General features: G+C 42.6%; 2 protein-coding genes across 3 annotated transcripts in view; both read right to left on the bottom strand.

Moving 5' to 3' along the window:
• The window catches only part of LOC135098187 (uncharacterized), a 35,831-nt gene extending 23,915 nt beyond the window's left edge, over nt 1–11,916 (bottom strand). Inside the window, exon 1 of one of the 2 annotated variants that reach the window (XM_064000436.1) lies at nt 11,787–11,916. In XM_064000436.1, coding sequence (XP_063856506.1) covers nt 11,787–11,812 — 26 coding nt within the window. In that variant the 5' untranslated portion in view covers nt 11,813–11,916. Of the gene's footprint in view, nt 1–3,533; nt 3,605–11,786 lie in introns of those variants that run through there. The other variant, XM_064000435.1, reaches the window with a different exon arrangement.
• A 5,361-nt stretch (nt 11,917–17,277) lies between these two features.
• LOC135098191 (uncharacterized) lies at nt 17,278–23,073 on the bottom strand. The gene is made up of 3 exons (XM_064000438.1): nt 22,613–23,073; nt 20,560–20,773; nt 17,278–20,307 (listed from the first exon to the last, which is right to left on the bottom strand). The coding sequence occupies exons 1-3, from the start codon at nt 23,071–23,073 to the stop codon at nt 17,278–17,280; spliced, it is 3,705 nt and encodes a 1,234-aa protein (XP_063856508.1).
• Between the last annotated feature and the right edge of the window lie 1,572 nt (nt 23,074–24,645).

Raw genomic sequence — 24,645 nt, 5'->3', positions numbered from 1 at the left:
CCAATAACTTTGCTTCCTCATCTATCCCTCCTTTATTTCAACCTGATGGCACCATTGCCATCTCATCTATCTCTAAAGATGTACTCTTCACTCAAACCTTTACTAAAAACTCTACCTTGGATGATTCAGGACTTGTTCCTCCCTCTCCTCCACCTTCTGACTACTTCATGCTACTCATTAAAATCTGTCACAGTGATGTTTTCCATGCCCTCATAGGCCTAATCCCTCAGGGTTCTGTCCTGTTACTCACTCTCTTCCTATTATTCATCAATGATCTTTTAAACCAAACTTCTTGTCCTATGCACTCATATGCTGATGATACCACCCTGAACTTTGCCATGTCTTTTCATGATGGTCAACCCTTCAGGAAGCAAACAGTTCACACAGGGAAGCCACAGAATGCCTGACTTCTGATCTCTCTAAAATTTCTGATTGGAGCAGAGCAAACTTAGTGTTGTTCAATGCCTCAAAAAGTCAATTTCTAATTTCTCCATCCATTAACTGAACACAACTTTCCAGACAACTATCCCATCTTCAATTACACTCAACTGTCCCCCTCTTTTACACTGAACATCCTTGGTATGTCCTTTACTTACTTAATCCAAACTGGAAACTTCACATTTCATCTCTAGCTAAAACAGCTTCTGTGAAGTTAGACTTTCTGAATCATCTCTGCCAGATTTTCTCAGCCCCCCCAGCTGCTAATTCTGTACAGGGGCGGTATCTGCTCATGTATGGAGTATGCTTCACATATATGGGTGGAAACAAAAGCTTTTCATCTTATCAATCCCTCTCCTCTAATTGACTGTCTTCAGCCTCTCTCTCTCATTACCACAATGTTGCATCTCTTGCTATCTCCTACCATTATTTTCATGCCAATTGCTCTTTTGATCTTGCTAACTGCATGCCTCCCCTCCTAACGTAGCCTCGCTGCACAAGACTTTCTTCTTTCTCTCACCCCTATTCTGTCCACCTCTCTAATGCAAGAGTTAACCAGTATTCTTAATCATTCATTCCTTTTTCTGGTAAACTTTGCTTCTTTATTTTTACCTTCCAATGATTTGAACTCTTTTGAGAGGGAGGTTTCCAGACACTTATCCTGTAATTTCTAATTATATACTGCTTTTGACTGTTCGGGGACCAGCACCTCAATGGTCTTTTTTTTTTTATTACACTTTTGCTGCTCTTTGCCGGTGTCCCTCCTGCATGAAAAAATAACAAAAAACATTTCAAACCTTGCTTCACTCTAGATTACTTCTTAATTGCTTATTTAAGCTGATTCAAATATTAATATTATGAATAAACAAAAAACAAATAAAATCCCCCCAAAAAAATAATAAACCCCCCTAAAAAAAAACAGTGGGCTAGGTTTTTATTTTTTAAACCCAGGTTTTTTCTAACCCTGCAACCACTACTGTCTGAATGTCTACTTGGTGCTTGCCAGCCAGTTCATGCTCTTCCTTAATTTCTCATGGAGTGTGGTCTTTTCTTATACTCATCTTGGAACATGTTTTTTGTCACTATTTCCATTGTTCCTTCCTGTTTTCCTGTCTTTGTGGTACAGTTTCATTATCTCATCTCTGATCAACTTAGATGTGAAGGTAAGATGAATCAGTCTTGGCATTGGATTACCCGTTTCTTGGATCCTTCCAATGTGGTAATGTTACAATGGTCCATAATCTACTTTTAATTCTTGTAAAAGATTTGTTATCTGTATCTTGTCATCCTTTCCTCCCTCCTTCCTGTCCTTTGTCCTATTTTCTGTTACACTAAAGACCATTAGATTACTTTCTTCTCACTCTCCCTTCCCCTTCAGCAATAAATTCCCTTTACTTTAAATTCTAAAATGTCTTGTAAACTAGCTTTATGAGCATTCACCCTCCCAGCTGCTAACTCTGCAACCATTGTTACCAGTGGCGGCTCGTGACTGTTACTGATGGGGGGGCTGTCTCACATTCAGACAAAATCTTAAATGCTTTTATTGTTATTGTTTAACAGGTAAATTTATAGTTTAAGCCAATGTCCCCAATCTCTACCCACGGCCCCCCAATCCCTCAAGCAAGCTTGGGGGCCTGTGGGGAACCGGGGGTTGGGGGGGAAGCCATATACGAGTGATATATGGACTTAAAAAATCTAGGGAAATTTCCTCAATATCTAGAGAAATCTAGGGAAATTTTCCTAAATCTAGGGAAATTCTCTATATCTAGGAAAATACCCCAAACTCTCCTCGCAATTTGACAAGACACTGAGAAGCACCTAACCTAACCTAACCTAACCTGCCACGCAGGAAGATGCGTTCCTTCCAGGAAAGTACCTTTAAAGTCAGAAACGCTGAAGTTGCACTGCTTACTGCGCTTCTTTTTCGGCAGCTTGCGGTACCGGCCGCAATACCACACACGCCTGTCACTGCGCAGCTTACACGGCGTGTGGCACTCGGGACACTCGACTGCAGTGGGTAAAACGCCGTGTTCCCTCAAGAACTGGTAGCACAAGTCGTCTTTGCGGTGAAACGTAGCGATGAAGAGCCAATAATCAAATTTGCAACCAGCACAAGTAACGTCAAGAGTAGCCATGGCGGAAGTGACCGGAAGCGGTGTGCACACACCTGCCGGCACAGCTTATGGGTACTTATAGAGACTTCCTATTGGTGCAACTCGTGGTGTTAAGTGGTGGTAGCACGTGATTGGCCCGAGGAATTATAGACACAGTGATCCTATCCAGCAGCTACCCACAATTCAAAGCATTAAACAACTGAAGTTCAGGCAACAATACACCATTTATGTTTACCTGTGGACTTAGAAAAAGTTGAGAGCGCTGTGAATTCCCAGGCCTATTGTGGCGTTATTATTAATTTCCGACAAGTAGTGTAATCATTAGAAATGATGTGAATAGAGAGAAGAACAAAATGAGGTAGGTTATTACCACGTAGTGTGTAATGGCTTAAACTATAATAATACCGTTTAACATACCACTGATTGATAGATTATAAAGACAGAGAGATAATTATTTAATTCTTCAGGTCTTATCCTAACAGTAAATGCTTGATTTCCTTAGTGCTGGCTTAGGCTATTTGAAAAGGAAGTCCATTCTCCTGTTCCTGTTTTGTGCAAACAGATCAATAACTTTTTCTTAACTTCTTAACTTCACATCCACAGAGCCATGTTTTCCTTTGGTACCAATCTCAATTAAAACTGCGAATATACTTCTTGTTGTGGCTTACTCCTTGCACAATTTTAATGTCTGGTAATGGGCGATTGTTTAAATTGCTACCTTCTCTTGAAGTGTTAACTGTGAAAAATTGAGTTCTTTCAATGCAGAAACCGTCTTTGCTTCTTGTGCCATTTTGCAAAATACTGCTAGGCCTACCTGGGAAAAGAAAAAAAAATACTATCTTATACGATGTTTCTGTGATTTTACACCATCTATGATAATCAAGATTGAGCACAAGCCATCACTGATCAATAATATTTTAAAATCATCCCTGACAAATTGAAAAACACGATCGAAAACAAGACCGACGCAAGAACACTCACCTAGCCACAACAACGGCCGAGACAAGACTGCGCTGGATGCAGTCCACACTCGCCATTCCGCCCGGGAAGCCTCCCCCCCATTTTTCCCCACTTTCCTATCATTAAATAGTAAATAATTTCCATACTTCCTCATTGTTTTGCAGCATTTTTTTTCATATAAATATATGAGAATTGGTGTTTTCATGTGAATGATAGTCAAACATAAATAAATTAACATTATTTTCGTGAATCCTAGAAATCCACTGGGGGGGGGGGGGCTGCAGTCTCGCAGTCCCTATTGACGAGCCGCCACTGATTGTTACCTGTTCACTTGTAGAAGGCACTGAATGAGCAACCTGCTGAGATACTTCCCTTATAGGTTTTTAGAAGGAAACTAGCCATCTTGAATGATCAACTGCCTCAATTTTACGTCATCAAATTCCCTCTGCTGTGGTGAGTGTTCCCATGAGATGAGCTGCACTGCACCACAGCACCAGTTGCTTGCCCATAGCCATGCCAGAAGGTCATGCTGTTGGGTTCTGTGGTGTTTTCTCCTGCAGCGTCTCCTTTTCAGCAAGGCCACATCACCTGTTACGCAGGTACAGTGCCTACAATCCGTTATCTAAGTTTGGAGTGGATTGTGCTGTCCAAGTGTCTATTTTGTATGCTGCTGATTACCAGCAATCAAGCTTATGGCTTGTTATTGTTTTCGCTGGCCAGTGGCTGTTATCATGCTGTCCTCTGATTCAGGGGAAGAGTGGGCCTCTTTACCTCTTACTACCAGGGGGACCTGTAGATCTTCCATTGATCTTAGGGGCAAGGGCAGTAGCTCCAGTGGGGGTGCTGCTCTTGGCGCCAGCAGGAGGGTGGCCAAGCACTCATCTCGTCATGAGCCTTGCCTTTCAGGTGAAGTTAACACCCCCTCCTGCCCTCTTCCCGCGGCAACACATGCTTCAGTCCCTCCTTCCCAATGGAATGTGGTTCTGGACACTCTGGCAGAGCTGAGGGGTGAGATTGCCCAGTTAAAAGTGAACAGGCAGGCCCCTTTCCCCCCTTCATGGTTGCTGGAGCTGACTGCTGCTTCTTCCCCTCCACGGCCTCAAATTGTTAATGATGGTGCTGGCCCCTCTCATGGGCCGATTCGTTTCGGTTTCCCTGCTAGTTTTTTGGGATTTTCAGAGGCCAGTAGTGAGGTTGATGATGATTGTGTGCCGTGCCCAAGTGATAGTACCTTGCAGCTGGGTGCCAAGGCATTTGGCCTGCCCGAGACTGTTTCGGATGAAATTGACAGTAAGGTGGCAGACATAGTTAGCTTCCTGTTTGACAATGGTCTACGGGAGGACGACTACAAGTCTTTCTGTAAAGATGAGATTGTAATGAGACCTTCCAATTGTCCTGCCCTTGCCCCAGTGGAGTCCAACCCTCTGATCCTGGATGCACTTAGGGGGAAGTTAAAAAGACTGATTTCTGCTTGAAGGAGGTTAACAAGGATATCCTGAGGGCAGCGACTATTATTACCAAGTCACTGTTAGTCCTCGATAAAGTGGCCCAGGAAGACAATCACCCAGTGGTGGCCCATGAAGTGGGCATGATCAATGATGTCCTGACCTTGTTGGGCAATGCCAACTTCAGGAATAATTTAGCAAGGCGTTATGTCATGAAACGTGAAATTAATCACAGATTTACTCATCTTTGTACCAAGAAGATGGCGATGGTAACGATGAATTTTTTTTTTTTTTATGTAGGAAGGATACTGGTCAAGGGCAACAAAAATCTAATAAAAAAAAATGCCCACTGAAATGCCAGTCCCATAAAAGGGTGAAAGCAGTGGTCAAAAATTGGTGGATAAGTGTCTTGAAACCTCCCTCTTGAAGGAATTCAAGTCATAGGAAGGTGGAAATACAGAAGCAGGCAGGGAGTTCCAGAGTTTACCAGAGAAAGGAATGAATGATTGAGAATACTGGTTAACTCTTGTGTTAGAGAGGTGGACAGAATAGGGGTGAGAGAAAGAAGAAAGTCTTGTGCAGCGAGGCCACAGAAGGAGGGGAGGCATGCAGTTAGCAAGATCAGAAGAGCAGTTAGCATGAAAATAGCAGTAGAAGACAGCTAGATATGCAACATTGCGGCAGTGAGAGAGAGGCTGAAGACAGTCAGTTAGAGGAGAGGAGTTGATGAGACGAAAAGCTTTTGATTCCATCCTGTCTAGAAGAGCAGTATGAGTGGAACCCCCCAGACATGTGAAGCATACTCCATACATGGACAGATAAGTCCCTTGTACAGAGTTAGCAGCTGGGGGCGGTGAGAAAAACTGGCGGAGACGTCTCAGAACGCCTAACTTCATAGAAGCTGTTTTAGCTGGAGATGAGATGTGAAGTTTCCAGTTCAGATTATAAGTAAAGGACAGACCGAGGATGTTCAGTGTAGAAGAGCGGGACAGTTGAGTGTCATTGAAGAAGAGGGGATAGTTGTCTGGAAGGTTGTGTCGAGTTGATAGATGGAGGAATTGAGTTTTTGAGGCATTGAACAATACCAAGTTTGCTCTGCCCCAATCAGAAATTTTAGAAAGATCAGAAGTCAAGCGTTCTGTGGCTTCCCTGCATGATATGTTTACCTCCTGAAGGGTTGGACATCTATGAAAAGACATGGAAAAGTGCAGGGTGGTATCATCAGCGTAGGAGTGGATGGGACAAGAAGTTTGGTTTAGAAGATCATTAATGAATAATAAGAAGAGAGTGGGTGACAGGACAGAACCCTGAGGAACACCATTGTTAATAGATTTAGAAGAACAGTGACCATCTACCACAGCAGCAATAGAACGGTTAGAAAGGAAACTTGAGATGAAGTTACAGAGAGAAGGATAGAAACCGTAGGAGGGTAGTTTGGAAATCAAAGCTTTGTGCCAGACTCTATCAAAAGCTTTTGATATGTCCAAGGCAACAGCAAAAGTTTCACCAAAATATCTAAAAGAGGATGACCAAGACTCAGTAAGGAAAGCCAGAAGATCACCAGTAGAGCAGCCTTGACGGAACCCATACTGGCGATCAGACAGAAGGTTATGAAGTGATAGATGTTTAAGAATCTTCCTGTTGAGGATAGTTTCAAAAACTTTAGATAGGCAGGAAATTAAAGCAATAGGACGGTAGTTTGAGGGATTAGAACGGTCATCCTTTTTAGGAACAGGTTGAATGTAGGCAAACTTCCAGCAAGAAGGAAAGGTAGATGTTGACAGACAGAGCTGAAAGAGTTTGACTTGGGTGACCTGTTCTCATGTTCCACATGTCCACATTTTTAGGCTGATCTGTGTTATCTTTAGCAACCCTTCTATTGATCTCTTTGCTTCCCAGCTGAACAAGCAGATCACCCCTTTCTGCTCCTGGAAACCCGACCCAGAAGCAGCTTACTTTGATGCCTTCTCTCTTAATTGGGCAAAGTTTGCACTTCCTTATCTTTTCCCACCTTTTTCATTGATCTCTAGGTGCTTGCAGAAAATGCAGGCAGAACAGGCAAAGGGATGGATAATGGTTCCGGTTTGGACGTCACAGCCATGGATGGGTATGCTACTCGGCAAGCTGATCAATTACCCCAGGCTGGTCAGGAAGTGGAGGGACATCTGACGCACTCGTCCTCACCAGAAGGGAACTCCCTCATGAGGCACACTCAGTTGATGGCATGCCTTCTGTCCGGGAGTCCCTCCAAGAGCGAGGCATAGCGCTCTGGACCCTTTTCTGGGACTGGCATTTCAGTGGGCTCTTTTTATTGGATTTTTGTTGCCCTTGGTCAGTGTCCCTCCTACCAAAAAAAAAAAAGAAAAAAAGAGGGTGCAGATATCATCATGGCATCCTGGAAACCAGGTACAGAAAAACAGTACCAACCACATCTTAAGAGATGGTCACAATTTTGTTGTCGAGGGCACATCGATCCCCTTAATCCCACTGTGCCAATCATTATAAACTTCTTGACCTTTACTTTCCACAGGGGTGTGGGTTATAATTCTATCAACACAGCGAGAGGTGCACTGTCATCATTGGGCATTGTGGTAAAAGGATTCCCCGGTAGGTAGCCATCCCTTTATGAACAGATTCTTAAAGGGGGTGTTCAACCTACAGCCTCCCAAGCCTCGGTACACCAAGATGTGGGGTGTCCAACCAGTATTTCACACACTTCTATGTACCCCTTGACTACACTTTCTTTAAAGGAACTCGCACTCAAGCTAGTTATGCTGATGGCACTGACTCAGACAGCCAGAATACAAACACTTCACTTGCCTGTGCTTAACGGAATTCACATTGAAGAATCTATCTCCATCCAGTTAGGGGACAACATTAAACAATGCAGACCTAACTTTAATATTCAAAGTGTTATTTTTAAGGCTTATGCAAAGGATGCTAGCCTCTGTGTGTGTGAGGCCCTGTGCACATACATTACCCAAACAGAGTTGCTCAGGCCCAACATCCCAGAGGCAGTGAATAAGTTAATCATCAGTTTTGTTAAACCTCACAAGCCTGTCTCTAAGGATACTATAGCGAGATGGATTAAAGTCATGTTGTGCAGGACTGGGACTGACACCTCTATTTTCACAGCAGGCAGCATTAGATTGGCAGCGGCTTCAAAGGCAAAGGATTTGGTGGGCAAAGGATTTACCTATCAAATGTATCATGGCAAAAGCTGGGTGGACTCAACAGGCCACAGTTGCAAAATTTTATGATAAACAAATTGTTAAGGGATCAGACCCTTTTCAGGAGACTGTCTTTCACGTTGACTGTTGATGTCTCTTACTTGGGTGACTGGTGTTTTATATACAAATTGTTCATGTTCCTCTATTTGTGATGTGGTTTGGGCCTTATTAGGTGTATTTAATAAGTTACTTGTAGGGTATAATTACTGGTTTTCTACATTTATACAAATCTCCCATGTTCCTTGGGCACAGTACATGTAACTGCCATTAATGAATGCTTTCTTTGCTCATTCATGTTTCTTTTCAACAATGCATGTGTTCTAGTGACAGGGGTCCAAATCAAGTAATTACATTCAGATACGACACTTATGTGGCTTCAAAACCTCATGGGAATGCTCAATCACAGCACAGGAGATTTGATGACGTAAAATTTAAAAAGCATACGAGACTTACCGTAGGTCATTTGAAGCATGCTTGTAATTTTACAAGGCAAATCACCTGTGCTGGGGGGAGCTTTCACATGCCCTCCTCTTCCCCCCTTTTCTTTCTTTTTTTGGCATTTTGTTATGGTCATTACAGGCCTAAATTTTGTGTCATGTGGGGTGATCATGGTCTTTAAAGTCTGGTGCTGTGGCGCAGTGCAGTTAATCTCATGTGAAAGCTCCCACCAGCAGAGGTGATTTGCCTCATAAAATTGCATACTTCAACTGACCTACAGTAAGTATCTTATACTTTTTAAATTTTACTCAATATTTTCCACTTCATTGCTTGTTTCTTCTATTCCCTTTATATTCTCCAAGCTGTGTTCAGTTAGAGCCTTCACCTCATTCTTTAAGATCAGCTGATTCCCTGTAATGCCAACAAGCTGTGTGTTGTTATTTTTACTCCTCTTTTACATGAGCAATGCTATGAGCATGACTTATCCTCACTCACAACCTTTAATGCTCATACACTTTACTGAGCTGACTCCTGATTCCCAGACACTGCAGCTTAGTTATCATTACAGTGTCACAAACAAAATCAAAACTAAAACTATAATGGTGAACTTATATTATTTGACTATTCAAAGGCTTTTGAATAGTCAAATAATATAAATTCACCATTATAGTTTTAGTCCACCTATTTGGTGATGATCTTGTAAGTTAATATTAGCTGGTTCTTTGTTGATCTACCTGATCTAAACTTAAATTGGTCCTTAATAAAAAAATCATGAGATTTAATATATTCATAGATAAATTGAGTGATTATATGTTCCATTGATTTGACACAAACTTAAGTTAGGGACACAGCTCTATAATTCAGGATGTCATAACAGGAGCCTTTCTTGAAAACTGGTATAACCTGGAATATTTTCCAAATCTAAGGTAAAGTGCCAATATTGTAGAAAAAATGGGAGTTTCATAAAAGTGAATACACCAATACAGAAATACAAGATATGAGGAGAATCAGGTAAATGCTGTCTGCAGACAGAGAGCAAACTAGACAGTTGTCTAGTTTGCTAAATGCAAGCCTAACACTGTCAGTGGTAATGACAAGGTCTGAAATAGTACCATGAGATTCTTGATGTGGATCTTAGGACTCAGGAGTGCCTGATGTGTACAGAGATACAAAGGAGGTTGCAAATAATTCAGTCAGAGCATTGGCATCATGGACAACCTGCCTGGATGGAGACCTTAAGGGACCAATACTAGGTTTGCCTTTTTTTCCTCCAAATCTAATAAAACACTTTGGTATTGGAAAGAAGATAATTGTGAGAGATGCCTCATAGTTTGGTTGGTTATTAAAACAAAAAATTCTTCACAGGTGGTTAACATCTAGTCATTATTTTAGTGCCACCTCAGCTTTATTAGAATTTCTGGGAAGGTTGTACGAGTACATATGGTGTTATAACTGTTATCGAGGAAACACACAAATAAGAGGAAAAATTATATCCCCAATTTTTTCTGCAGAGGAAAAAGGATGGAGGTTTTAGGATGATGCTTAATTACAAATATTTCAAAATAGAATAATAATTGTTAATAAGCCAAATTGCCTGTTTGAAATTTTCTATTTTGAAATATTTGTAATTAAGCATCATCCTAAAACCTCCATCCTTTTTCCATTTCTGGTGCTTAATGGAACAATTTGGTAGTCAAAGGGGCAGCATCATGCAAGGTCTTCCAACAATCAATAAGATCAGCCCACAATATCCTACCATGCACATAAAAGAGATCCAGTGCTTTAAGCCTTTCCCCATAGGAAAGATCCTCCAAGCCCTCTACATTTCTTGTCCACCTTTGTTGGATCAAATCCAGCAGCTTATTGTCCCTAAATGTAGCCAGTGTTCCACGCTACTCAACTGTACTCATATGTGCAATGCATAAAGATATAATATCCTGAGAGCTGCAAACTAATGAGTTGAGTAAATCAGAAGCAACACTTTCTGATATATCAGTCACCGTGTATTTCCACTATGGTCATAAAACTTCAGCTTAGTATCAACCTAAATTCATAAGTCTTTGGTCAAATTAGTAAATGGTATAGGATTGTTGCCAATATAAAAATTATTGTGTGGTTCATGCAGAGCTAGACCTCTATCAAATTTTAGTGTAATACATATATCTGGGAGAAGGAAAAGACCCCATAACTTTACAACCACATTCAAATCATCAGTATCCTGCTGGAGAGAGAGAGAGAGAGAGAGAGAGAGAGAGAGAGAGAGAGAGAGAGAGAGAGAGAGAAAATGAACAGTAATAAGGAGTTTTCAGATCCTGTGCAAAAATTTTGCATTAACAATGTAAAGATGTAGCTAAATGGTTTATATCTATTTGAAAAAGAGCAGGCCTCCAGGCTGAACCTTGAAGGACACCACTAAATACCATGGGCGGTCGAGGGCAACGAAGCTCCCCAGTTGGGTTAGTGTCCCTAAAGGGGGGAGGGAGTCCAGGGGCAGTTATGTTACGTTTGCACTAGTTTTTCAGGAAATGTTCAAAAGTGGAAGTTATACTTATTACATTTTAAAAAATCTGAAAGCCTATATTTCATTTATTCTCTTCTCTACCACCCAAAACCCCCCAATGCTCACAGGACAGCTTGTTTGAGGGGTTTGTTGACACCACATTTCAGTATGTTCAATACATAAAGATGCATGCCATGAGCGTTAACACCCCCTCAGCATCACATCAAAATATTTAAAAACCCCTTATTGCAATATATCAGGTGTTTTATTGTTTATGGAAGTCTTACTAATACAATGTCTAACTTTTAAAGATATATGTTTAATATCCAGGACAAGCATGGGTAGCAAGCCTACAACACCGGAAGGCAAGAGCTCAGGGATGGTGTTACAATGATCAGATCCTTGAAACACGCCTGTATTTCTCCTCCTTCCTCATTGTAACTGTTATCTTACTTATAACTGGTGAGCAATGCTCCTCAGGTGTTGAAGGTGTCAACTTTCATGACCGGCTGCAGGTTCACATGGGTTAAAATAAAACATACACCATATTAAGATTCACCACTGTTCTGTCTTTTGACTGTTTTATCTGAAATTCCAAAGCACCAAGAGGACCATTAACTTACTCTAACACACCCATATATCTATGAACACTGCCACTTACCTTGATCTTGTAATAATTGTACTCATCTTGCACTCACAAGTCTTAAGGTGAAGTCTGGCCAGCGCAGGATGGTCTTGCTTTGCCGGTGTCGTGTGAAATCTCTCCTGGTTTCAAATTTTCCCGCCAGGTGACGCCACTCGTCGTAAACCGTGACTTATTGTCAATATCCATATTCTTATTTGTTTGATGCTTGTTTAGAGTAATAAATTTATCAAGTCAAATAAAATCAAAAGGCTTTAAAAATCGTTAAATATATTGACAAAATCAACAAATTGGCAACTCTACCGCAAGGCAGGCCAACAGGGCGCATGTTGCATCCAGCCAACCAGTCTCGAACGTGTGAGGCTCTGGAAAAAGGAAAAAAAAAAAAAAAATTCAACACGCATGCCTTGCCATATTTCAGCCGAATTTCATTCATACCTTAAAATTACCTTAATTACCTTGCACTTTTCGTCATATTACCTGAAAATTACCTTGAAAATTCTCGGACCTTAAGAATTACCTTCAAGAACCCTCAATTACCTGAGGTGAGGTAATTACTCTGAAAGTGAGAGAGCCGCCCACAAATGATTTTCTCAACTGATTACAGTTGAGGAAACTACTAGACTGCCAAAGTGAAACATGTTAATATGATTTATTTATTATTTAAATGATAGCTATTTATTTCCTTTCAACAATTGCTAGTGACAACGCACTTTTATTGCAATCCAAAATAAAAGAACATTAGAAATTTGTTTGAAACCCGACGACCATGCCTGTGCTCTTAGATTATAGAGGCTGATAATAATGAAGTATTTTTTTTTTTATAATGTTGAATGATGATGATGATGACACACTTGAAACATTTCATTATAGCTATAAGTATTGCACATGACATTTGTAATGCTCAGCTGCGCACGAATTATCTATACCAGGGGTTCTTAACCGGGGGTATCGAAACCCCTTGGGGGTATGGGAACCAAAGGCCGGGGGTCTGGGACTCGATTTCTGGGTACTGGTAGTTTCCCCCTCTGCCAGTGCGATGCGCGCGCTACCCTACATGACGGCGGTTGACTCTTTCCAGTGTTTTAAATTTAAATAAAGTTTAAATAATAAAACGGAACTATAACTTTATTAATTTTGCTTTCAGTAAAAAAATAATCAAATTATCAATGGTTATGTTTTTTTCCTAGTAATCCGTATCCAAAGTACAGTAAATTCAAGCGATTGAAATACTCATATCTGGAAGACATACTGGCAAATAATAGGATTGGTGATAATTATTTGAACAGTCAAGTGAAGGGGGTATGGGACCATATTCGACAATCCATTGGGGGTATGTTTAGTGCCCACGAAAAAAAAAAAAAAATATATAAAATAAAAGTCACCTTCAGTTAGTGCCCACGAGTGATGTTCCCTTGTGGCAGACGATAATCACAAATCCTATCACTGGATTAAAAGAAATACAAATATTGACACTTTTATAGATTTTTAATTGATAATGGAATAATCCAAATAATAATAAAAAAAAAAAGGAATCCAGAAATACAAAAGAATGGTAGCGTACTCTTCAGTTACATAAAACTGCGATGGAGATATCTTCGCGACTACTGAATTGCGGGGGAGACCAGAGAATAAATAAATAAATAAAAAATATACCTAAAAGGTATGTATAGACCTGAGGACAGTCTCACACAGTGATCTCGAACCAGGTGGTTGCACTAGTCACGTGGAGAGAACCAACAAAAGGAACAAAAAAATGTGAATATCTATCCACTCAGAACAATAGTTTATCAACAGGAATATCTGAGGAGAATCCGAGAGAGACTGAGGAGAATCCGAGAGAGACTGGCTTTGCTTGTGAGGAAATAGGCGGGAAACTAAGGATAAAGGTTTCCAGTGGGGAAATTTATTAAGAGTTATAATTTTGTGTTAGTGGGGGGGGCGACTAGGTTGTGAGTTCAGGGATGGAAAATATAAATAATTAAGTTACTGTTTACTTTATAGTTGTTACTTTAAGAAGTTTAATTCAATGGACTTTTGAAATCAATTGGGGAATTAGTCAAGGTCTGGTATCTCTTCCCGGCTTGCGTAGCAACAGGGGTAAGAGGACGGCGAAGCAAAGAAGACTTATCAGATTCGTCAACCTCATTGGCGCGGCGTAATTATCTGGAATTTGTTTGAGCTGGCTTAAGACCTTACCATTATAGAATGAATTTTATCGTATTAAGGGCTCCCCATTCTCTGGAATTAGGTGAAAAATTCGCCTCTATAACCTGGCCAAGCAGGAGAAATTACGTTTATTCACGGGGTAAATTTATCATAGAAGTGGTCAACACAGTGACGCTGAGAGGGAGAAAAAGTAAGGACAAAAGGAAACTGAGGAGAGGAGGGGAAGGGGGGGGGTTAGTCACATGATACTGAGACTGTCTGGTCATCCCCGCACATTACATGGGCCTTAGCCTAGAAAAAAAAAAAAATAGAAATATACATAATTAATTTCCAGCACTACACGAGCCTTTCATCCGTTCTAGAATTTTTCACCTCTCTCTTTTCTCCTTACCAAAATAAAAATAACACCTTCACATCCGAGTAATTAGAACCTCCCCTCACCACCACACAACCAAGCCAGGCTGACGAACTGCACGTGATCTCTGTCGGGAAATAACTCTGACATTCCCTCCCATACAATGGCTTGTGGGCCATATCACCACAATGTCCCTTGGAGACATAACTCGGCTCTTTCTCTCATCTCAAGGAAGAAAAAAAATTCCACCCCAACCAGCCTCTTGACCTCCTATGGTGTAAGGACTTAATCTTAAGTCACTCTGTCACTCTCTGAAACGAGATTCGGCCACCCCAGTACTCGGTTCCTTCCACTTGAACAGTCATTTACTCATCCACACATTCACTCACACCACGAGATACTACAGATGATTACGCGAAGCGCTCGCCACGTCCTGAAGTAAACCACCACAGTATGGCCCGAACCGGTTGTCGAGTGCAGTAGTAGTCTGCGAATTAAAGTGGTTCCTTATTCCTTCTCAAATTCTTACATCACCTCTCACATAGTACCCATACCCGTCATACCTCGATTCATTACAACCAGTCCAGCCAGACCATGCAAAAGTAAGGGGGGGGACTCTATTTACCCCAAGCACTCTGCTCTTTTCTATACCGTTCTTCCAGCGACATTAACATTCCTCAATATAGCGTCTGGGACGGTTACGCACTCTAGGCGGTAACACTTCAGTTTCTATATCAGATTGGAACACTGTGTCTTGAGCCGCAACTACGTACTCTTCCTCACTGTGAAACTGTTTGATCTTTTCTGCCGCTCTTTGCACCATCTTTCCCGAGAAAGGGTCTTTCACCACATAACCACCGCCTCCTCTTAAAACTTCCACCACCTTATATGGGCCGTCCCAACGAACACACAGTTTCTTACACACTCCTGACTCTGTAGTTTCTCGCTTCACCCACACCAACGCCCCAATGTCTACCTTCTGCTCCTTGCGTTTCCTGTTGGCCGCATTACGGTATTTCCGAGTCATTTTCTCGTGTGTTTCCCGGATCAGCCGGTGGACCACATCCACGTCTTGCTCGTCACCATCAACTGCGGGTAGCCTGTGTTACGTGTGAGCATACACTGAACTCTAGGGGATGGACCATGAAGGGGTGTTGCTCACACTAACAATGGAAGGGTTAAAAGAAAAGAGAAAAGGAGACATTTTAACTGCTATTTAATATCTCAAAGTTAACCCTTAAATTAAGTAACAATACAAAATTGAAGATTATTTAAGTAAGTAAAAGTAAGTAACAAGGAGTGGCAATCTGAACTGGACTGAATAACTTAAAAGACTGGTTCAGTTAATAACTTAAGCCAAGTTAGTAAATGCATATAGATACAAATTACAAAAATAAACACCTTTACATATACATAATAGAAAATAAATATAAATGTGTTTGTGTGTGTGTGTGTGTGTTTATGTGTGTGTGTGTGGGTGTGTAACACTGGTGTAACTCTTACCACCGCTCTCGAGTGTATATGAGGCTCCCAGCGTATGCCAAGGCGACCTCAGAGCTGTAGCGACCCTAGGAGGAGACTGAAGCTCGATGGAACTCCACCCCTCGTTATCGGCTTGGTAGCCTGCTAGAGGTCACGTATCCAGTATGCCTCAAGCTATACACGTGGCAGCGCCACGAGTTGAGAGGCAGGCACCTGGTTCCGTGGTAGAGTAGTCACGTGTGTGACATTCCCCCCTTCTTAGGATGACGCAGAAGGAATGACTCTGCGTCATTAGAGAAGTGAGGTGGTTCCTGTCCCGTGAAGGTTGATTCCACCAGAACGTGTGTAGTCTGGGGCCTGGTAGATGGTTCTTCTGGCAGTGCTCGGCCCTCAGCTGCCTCCATCGACCGGTTCACAAGGCACGACTGCATCCCCGGCAACAGGATCCTAGGGTCCTCAGGGTCGCGACAGGTAGTGATGCGAGGCGTAGTGGGAAGGCGAGACAAAGTGTCAGCAAGGCAGTTGTCCAGTCCCTTAATATGGTGCATTTCAATGTGGTAAGGCTGGAGCTGTAGAGACCACCGTAGCAGACGTTGGTTAGTGAAGCGGTTCCTGTTGAGAAAAGTCAAAGGGTTGTGGTCAGTGTAGATTTGGAGTGGCTGGGTGTTGGACTGAAGATAGTACTCAAACTTCTTGATGGCAGAGATAATGGCTAAAAGTTCTTTCTCGATAGTGCTGTAATTCTTCTGATGGATGTTGAACTTCTCGGAGTGGTAGGCGACTGGGTGAAAGATTCCGTCAGATTCTTGCAGGAGGGCGGCACCCGAAGCGTGATCACTGGCGTCAGTATGTATGGTGAAGGGTTTACTGAAGTCGGCCGCACGCAAAACCGGTTCCCGAGCAAGCAAGTTCTTAAGTTGATTGAAGGCATGTTGGCAGGCAGGGGTCCATTCGTACGCCACATTCCCACTAGTTAGTCTAGTAAGTGGCCCAGCTGCGTCTGCGAAGTTTGGACAGAAACGCTGGTAGAACCCCGCCATGCCCAGGAAGTGGCAGAGCTCGCGTCGAGTAGTGGGAGTTGGGTACTTCAGTACTGCGTCGACGTTAGCGGTCTTGGGCCGGACGGAGCCTTGTCCAATCTGATGTCCTAGGTAGGAGACGGTGGCAGCTCCGAACGTAGACTTCGCCAGCTTCACGGTGAGGTTCGCTTCCTGCAGACGGCTGAGCACATTCTGGATCTGGTACAGGTGGTCATCCCAGTCATGTGAAAAAATAAGAATATCATCTAAGTAAACCAGCACTCCTTTTAATCCCTGCATTACCTTGTTCATTGCCCTCTGGAAAGTAGCGGGGCAATTCCTCATGCCAAATGGGGCTACTACATACTGGAAAAGTCCAAAAGGGGTGATGAAGGCAGAGACTATCTGAGCTCTTTCAGTAAGGGCTATTTGATAATACCCTTTTAATAGGTCCAGCTTAGTAACAAATTTGGCTTGACCTACTTCATATAATTATCAGGTCGTCTACCCGAGGCAGAGGATAGGCGTCAGGAATGGTGACGGCGTTGACCCGTCGGTAATCCGTGCAGAATCGCAGTTGTCCGTCCTCCTTGGGTACTAGGAGGCAGGGTGATGCCCATGGGGAGCTGCTGGGTATAGCCAAGCCCTGCTCTAATAAGTACTGGACCTCCTTCTGCATCTGTTCTCGTTTCCGGGGGTTGACTCTGTAGGGAGACTGCTTGATAGGGAAGGTCCCTGGAAGCACCTTCACATCATGGCGGAGGACATTACAGATTTTAGGATGGTCACCGAACACGTCATACTGAGAGATCAATCTTGAGATATCCAGTGCTCGAGAGGATGAAAGATGACGGAGCTGATCATCTAAGTGTTGGATAATGTAGGTGTTGTTTTGCGTGTCCTTGGGATGTATGGTGTTTGTGTCAATCTCAGTGGTAATACATTTATCATACATCAATGAACACACAGAGGCAGGTTTTAACTCTGAGTCAGCCTCCTGGGGTTCAATGATACCACAGGAAGCTACTCTAGGGGTTGGTTGGGCGCCAGTCACAGGGGTTGTACATTTATACATTTTTAGGAGATTAACGTGTATTAACTGTGTTGCCTTTCGGCTGTCTGGAGTGTTTATGATGTAGTTGTTATCTCCTACCTTTTCCACTACCTCATAGGGTCCATGATACTTTACTTGTAATGGGTGTTTAGGTGTGGGTATGAATGCAAGGACTTGATCACCTCTATCAAATACTCTAACTCTGGCCTTCTGATCAAAGTGTTTCTTCATGGTATTTTGAGATTTGTGTAAGTTATCAGCAAAGGTGCGAACTTTAGTGAGTGTGGCTTTAAGGTTGTTCAAGTATTTAGTTACAGAGACAAGTTTGTGGGTAGTGGAATCTAACAATTTGTCTTTAATATTCCTTAATGGTCCCCGCACTTTCCTAACGAACAGGAGCTCGAATGGGGAAACTCCTGTACTCTCGTTAGGTGCTTCCCTGATGGCAAAAAGCATGTAGGGGAGTGCGTCATCCCATTCGCTCTCCTGCTCGTGACAGAATTTGCGTAGAAGTCCTTTCAGTGTCTGATGAAATCTTTCTAGAGCGCCCTGTGACTGCGGGTGATAGGCAGAAGACAAGGTTTGTGCGATACCAAGCTCTTTTGACACCTCTGTGAAGAGAACGCTAGTGAAATTAGTTCCTCGGTCACTCTGAATGGTTTGAGGAATCCCGAAGGTAGTAAAGAAGTGGTTTAGCTTGGACACAATAGTGTTGGTGTTGATTTTACGTATCGGAAAGGCTTCGGGATACCTAGTTGTTGGGTCAAGAATTGTTAGGATATATTCATTACCTTTCTTGGTTTTTGGAAGAGGCCCCACAATGTCAATTATTATTTTATGAAATGGTTCTGAGGGAACAGCAATAGGTTGGAGAGGATAGGGTGGGATAGTTACGTTAGGTTTACCCGCTATCTGGCAGAGATGACAAGTACTGACGTAATTCTTCACATCCTCCCTTAATCCTGGCCAGTAAAAGTCAGCGAGGATCTTCTCACATGTCTTCTTGATGCCCAAGTGACCAGCAAAACTTTCATGAGCGATCTCTAGTATGGAATGTCTGAGTATGGTAGGCACAACCACCTGGTGGGCTTCTGCCCAAGCAGCATCATCTGGGACCTTAGAGGGCCGGAACACTCTCATGAGAACTCTATCCTGTTTGTAAAAGGCAGGGTAATGAGTAATTTGATCTGGAGGGATAACCTTGTCATGAAATTGAGTCAAAGTAGTGTCTTCCTGTTGAGCCTCAATGAGAAGTTTTTCAGAAAATATTTGATTGAGTTCAAGTGGGGATGGGCTCTTCTTTGGAAGTGAGAAACACTGATCAGATTTCCTTGCTTGTGCACGAGTAGTGGCACAAACAGGGAATAAGCCTGGTTGTTGCTCTTCTAACTGTACAGTGGGGTTATCCATCAGCATTGTGTCACTAATTACCAAAGGGGGAGTCATCTTACTGCCAGCTAGGTCATTAGCAAGGAGTAGTTGAGCATTAGGGATGGGTAAGGCTGGTTCTTCACTAACTCCTATTATCACTTCACCTCTTACTAGTGGGCTATCAAGATGTACTTTAGCTAATGCAATGGGGAAGGGGTCATGGAAGTCTTTTAAATATACCTTTTCACCTGTGTAACACTGTTCAATACCAGGGACTGCTGACTTCAGCACTAGGGACTGAGCTGAACAGGTGTCTCTGACAATCTTAACTGGGTGATCCTTGTTATCAATGCTGATGGTGCCTACAGACCTGAAAGGCTCAAATAAGTCTTTAGGTACAGGGAAGGAGGGAAGAGCTTGTATGGAAGCAACTGGCTTGGCAGGATATGTTTGAGCTACCTTGCACTTGGGATTAGGACAGTTCTTTATGAGGTGCCCCGGCTGTTTACAAAAAGCACAAAATAGAGGTGGTCGAGTACTACTGCCGGTCATTTTACCAACCCCTGAGTTACCTGAGTTTATCTTACCACTAGGAGTCTCGGTCAGCTTGTCTGAGGTTGCCTTGCGATTCACCAGGGAGAAAAGGTCCGCTAACTGAGCGGCTTTGAGAAGATCTGTTTCTTCTTTGTTGGTGATGTGTAACATTACTGAGTAAGGGAGCTTACGCATGAACTCTTCTAAGGCTAAGAGATTTACTAATTCGTCGTACGTGGTTATCGCGGCTGACTTAAGCCAACGCTTGAGAGCCGTCAGTTTCTCTGAGGCAAACTCTAGATAGGTTTGTTGCGGAGTTTTGAACATTTTTCGAAAAGACTGACGGTATCCTTCTGTGGTAATGGAGTACGCCGCTAGGATGCCCTGTTTGACACAGTCGTAATCCGTGTTGTTTTCGAGGCCGTTCAAAATAGTTAAAGCCTTTTGGCTGAGTTTAGGTTTAAGAAGCCAAGGCCAGTCTTCTCGGGGCAGTTCAAAATGTACTGCTGTGTCCTCGAACTGTCCAAAGAAAGTTTCGGGGTCTTTGTCAGAGAACTGAGGGAGTAGTGAGAGATATTTAGTTAACTTTTGTTTGAGGTCAGCTGTGGTGGTTGATCGAGATTTTAATTGTGCGAGTTGGGTCTCGTGGATTCTTTCTTTTTCTCTCTCCTCTCTTTCTTTTTCTCTCTCCTCTCTTTCTTTTTCCTCCTTTTCTTTTACATATGCCAGATCTCTTTCCGCTTTTTCTTTTTGAAAAGCTAGTTCTTCTCGCCTTAGTTCTCTCTCTTCTCTCTCTCTTTCTCTTGCTGCCTCTAGTTTCAGCTTTTCGAGTTCGAGCATTAAACTGGCGTCGTGCTGTGAAGCAGCACTAGTGGCTTCACCTCCAAGGTGAACTAGGATTTGAGTTCGGAGTTCTTCCTTCCGAATGTCAGACGGATATGAGAGATCAAACTGTCGGGCCATGTACTTTAAATCATTCTTTGTCACTTTGGCAGTTTGTAGCTCCGCCACAGAGGGATTACTGCAAAATGCGTCCAAGTTTAACTCATGCGACATGATTAATGAGCGTGAGGTCAATTGAACCAAATCAAGTGTGTCTGAGCCCTACACTGAAACCTGATCCAAGACCTAGGTTCGCCACCACGAGTCGGAAGGACCCGCGTGAACGACAGGTTCGAAACCACGAGTCGGAGGGAAATGAGTTGACCCGCGTGCATCGACAGAGACTCGTTTTTTAGTCTAGTTGAGTCAAGGTTAGCAACGCCTTAACTGTGCTTCTGAAGAGGCAACGAATCGAAGAAGTGTAGCGATAATCACTGCCCCAAAATGACTACCATAGAACTAACACTTAAGCACTTGTAATGGCTTGCCGTATTCGCTGCTTTCAAGCAAAGAGTGGAACGCAAGTTCCCAAGTTTTAAGGAGTCTCGGAGTTCGGGGTGAAGGTCACTACTAGGGGAATCGAACCGAAACTAAAGCAACACTGAGGAAATCAATTGTTAGGTTTTTAACGCTTTTATGACTAGACGCCGGTACCTCGCGTACTTTTAAAGCGGAAAAACGGAAAAATTCACCAACAAAGAAATAAGCACAACTTCATATACACTCGAGAGCAGGAAAGGAACTAGTGTAGTTATATGTATGTGTAAACATGTGTAATATCCCGGACAGGCCCCCAATTGTTACGTGTGAGCATACACTGAACTCTAGGGGATGGACCATGAAGGGGTGTTGCTCACACTAACAATGGAAGGGTTAAAAGAAAAGAGAAAAGGAGACATTTTAAATGCTATTTAATATCTTAAAGTTAACCCTTAAATTAAGTAACAATACAAAATTGAAGATTATTTAAGTAAGTAAAAGTAAGTAACAAGGAGTGGCAATCTGAACTGGACTGAATAACTTAAAAGACTGGTTCAGTTAATAACTTAAGCCAAGTTAGTAAATGCATATAGATACAAATTACAAAAATAAACACCTTTACATATACATAATAGAAAATAAATATAAATGTGTTTGTGTGTGTGTGTGTGGGTGTGTAACACTGGTGTAACTCTTACCACCGCTCTCGAGTGTATATGAGGCTCCCAGCGTATGCCAAGGCGACCTCAGAGCTGTAGCGACCCTAGGAGGAGACTGAAGCTCGATGGAACTCCACCCCTCGTTATCGGCTTGGTAGCCTGCTAGAGGTCACGTATCCAGTATGCCTCAAGCTATACACGTGGCAGCGCCACGAGTTGAGAGGCAGGCACCTGGTTCCGTGGTAGAGTAGTCACGTGTGTGACCCCTGGCACCCACCACTCGGGGCGCATGCCGGGAGAAAAACGCGAAGAAAGGTTGTTGGGCGATACTGGTATGGACGGCGGCATTCATAGTGGCCTGACACACAGGGAGTAGGCGAGGCCACCGTAGCGGGTAACCTCAGCACATGGAAGCCAAGATGGATTTGAGCATGCGATGGAGTCGTTCAGTGATGGCGTTCCCTTGCGGGTGGTAGGGAGTGGTGTAACAGAGGGTGATGAGGTGTTGCTGGCAGAATTGTTGGAAGATCTGGGAGGTGAACTCGCCCCCGTTGTCCAGGACGATGGAATGAGGAGTCCCGAAGTCGGTAATGTACTGCTGCAGCGCCTCTACAATTCCCTCTGATAGTTTGTTTTTGAGTGGATAGAACTTCACAAATCGGCTAAAGTGATCTACGATAGTCAACACATATCGGTAGCCACCACTGCCTGCAATCATATCCGTCAGGTCTATACCTATCCTATCTAAGGGCTTCTCTACTGAAGGTAATTCCTGATAAGGCTGCTGTAACCCTGGAGAGGTTTTAAATCTTTGACAGGTAAGGCAATTCTTTACGTACTGGGTTACGTCAAACTTGAGATTACACCAGTAAAACAATTCTTCGGCCTTTTTAATTGTCTTTTTCTGACCCAGGTGGCCAGAAAGCTCATGTGCATGTTCTAAAGCTTTAGGAATCAGAACCTGAGGAACTACCAATGAATAATGAATGCTGCCATCAATGTTTTCCTTAGCGTAGTACAGCAACTCATCAATTATGGTGAACTGGTGCAATATACTCTTATGATACTTTTTGGTAGGTATAGACCCTCCTTCCAGATACTCTATCATGTCTCTCCACTTAATTTCTTCCCTTTGTTGAATCTTGATTTGTTCTAAAGTTAGGCCTAAATAGTTTGGAGTAGGACATCGCTGAATGATCCTCACTGGGCGAGAGAGCTGATCGGCCACGTAGTTATACTTTCCCTTCACATATTGGATGTTGTATTGGTATTCTCTCATCTCTAGTATCCAGCGGTTCATCCTGGCAGATTTGGTCTTTCTCTTAAATATACTAGTAAGGGGCTGATGATCTGTGAATATAGTGAAGCTAGTTCCCCACAAATAATGATGGAAGTGTCTACAAGAGAGAAGTACTGCCAAGGCTTCTTTATCTGTAGCTGAGTACCTATTCTCAGTGGAGTTAAATTTTTTTGAAAAATAGCCCAAAGGTCTGACGGACCCATCCTCCTGAGTTTGACTTAAGACGCCTCCTACGTGGGTATTACTGGCATCAGTTATTAAAATGAATGGCTGGTTACTTTGCGCTCTCGCTAGTATAGGGGCCTGGGCAAGAGATCTTTTTAAGTATCGAATGCCTCCTGACACTTGTCTGTCCAAAGGAAAGGTTGATCTTTTTTCGTTAGGTTGGTAAGTGGAGTGGCTATTTGAGCGAAATTACTGATGTGTTTCCTATAAAATCCTGCCATACCGAAAAATCGTCTCACTTCCTTGACCTTAGTGGGCGGTTTCATTTCCAATACTGCCTCTACATTCTTTGGGTCGGGTTGAATACCTTCTTGTGAAATTTTATGACCAAGAAACGTAACTTCAGTCTTTGCCATTTCGCATTTAGATAAGTTAAGCTTGACTCCATTTTCTTTAACCCGTACAGTGTTGCTTTATAGGAGTGAAACAGGTCATGTGGGGTTGGATTTTGGCCAAATAATATTATTGTCTTATAAAATTGCAAAAAAATAGCTGATTTGAACGATATAAATGCGATATATGTGTGTTCCCTGTAAGCTGTCGTTTTCTGTGAGTCCTTTCACGCGTGGCACCAATACTCCAGTGGTGGTGCGTAAGACGAAACATGTAGAACAGTACTATGTAACTTCCGCTTCTTATTTATTATTTCTGACACACTGTGAATGCTTCTTCCATGACTATATATTGTTTAGTTTGAGTTTCTTGTAAAATATATCTGAGGATTGTTTGTCTAGCCTTTCTATAGTCATATCATAGTACCAAATTTATCACGCTCGTACAGACTATATTTTCTCTATGTGTATATAAGTAGCACAATATTATCCCTTCATTGCACAAGCATAACATGTTTTGTAACACCAACAACAAAAAAATTACACACAGCTGCTCAAATAACCCATTATACGAATTTTATGTTTTTTTATGTTGGTACTCCTGCATACCACAGCCCGCCCGCCCTCGCCCGCCAGCTGATCACATACCCAAAACATTTTCCCATTTACTACGTAGCTTCCGCGTCTTTGCATTTGCTGCCGACCAATTTGTGGTATTGCTCTGCTACTGTACAATTTACATAACATCCCAGTTTTACAAGTATATCTAAGAGGTAATTGTGTATTACCTCTGGACTGTAGCATATCCCCATGAAAATCTGTATGGCTGGGAAACTGATGACTCAGGTTCCGAGCCAGGAATGAATACAAAGGAGAAACAGACAGCAACAACCCTGTTGGACCCAACGAGGCTGCCTGTATAGCTAACACTACACTAACTACAACTACAGTTCTATACTTCTATCTATCTACTGTGGGCCAAAGTAAGTAAGATGAGGAATGAATGATATGAAAG

Source organism: Scylla paramamosain, unplaced genomic scaffold (assembly GCF_035594125.1).
Source record: "Scylla paramamosain isolate STU-SP2022 unplaced genomic scaffold, ASM3559412v1 Contig49, whole genome shotgun sequence".
In the NCBI taxonomy this organism is placed as follows: Eukaryota; Metazoa; Arthropoda; class Malacostraca; order Decapoda; family Portunidae; genus Scylla; species Scylla paramamosain.
This window is presented reverse-complemented; position numbering and strand designations above follow the sequence as displayed.

Excerpts from the sequence above, each read along its gene's own strand:
- LOC135098191 (XM_064000438.1), bottom strand. The coding sequence starts at position 23,073 with ATGAACCGCTGGATACTAGAGATGAGAGAATACCAATACAACATCCAA. Across the intron at positions 20,774-22,612 it reads CTCAAGTTTGACGTAACCCA|TAATCCCTCTGTGGCGGAGC; the intron begins GTACGTAAAGAA and ends CGCATTTTGCAG. Across the intron at positions 20,308-20,559 it reads AAAAGCTGAAACTAGAGGCA|TTCTCTGACAAAGACCCCGA; the intron begins GCAAGAGAAAGA and ends CTACTCCCTCAG.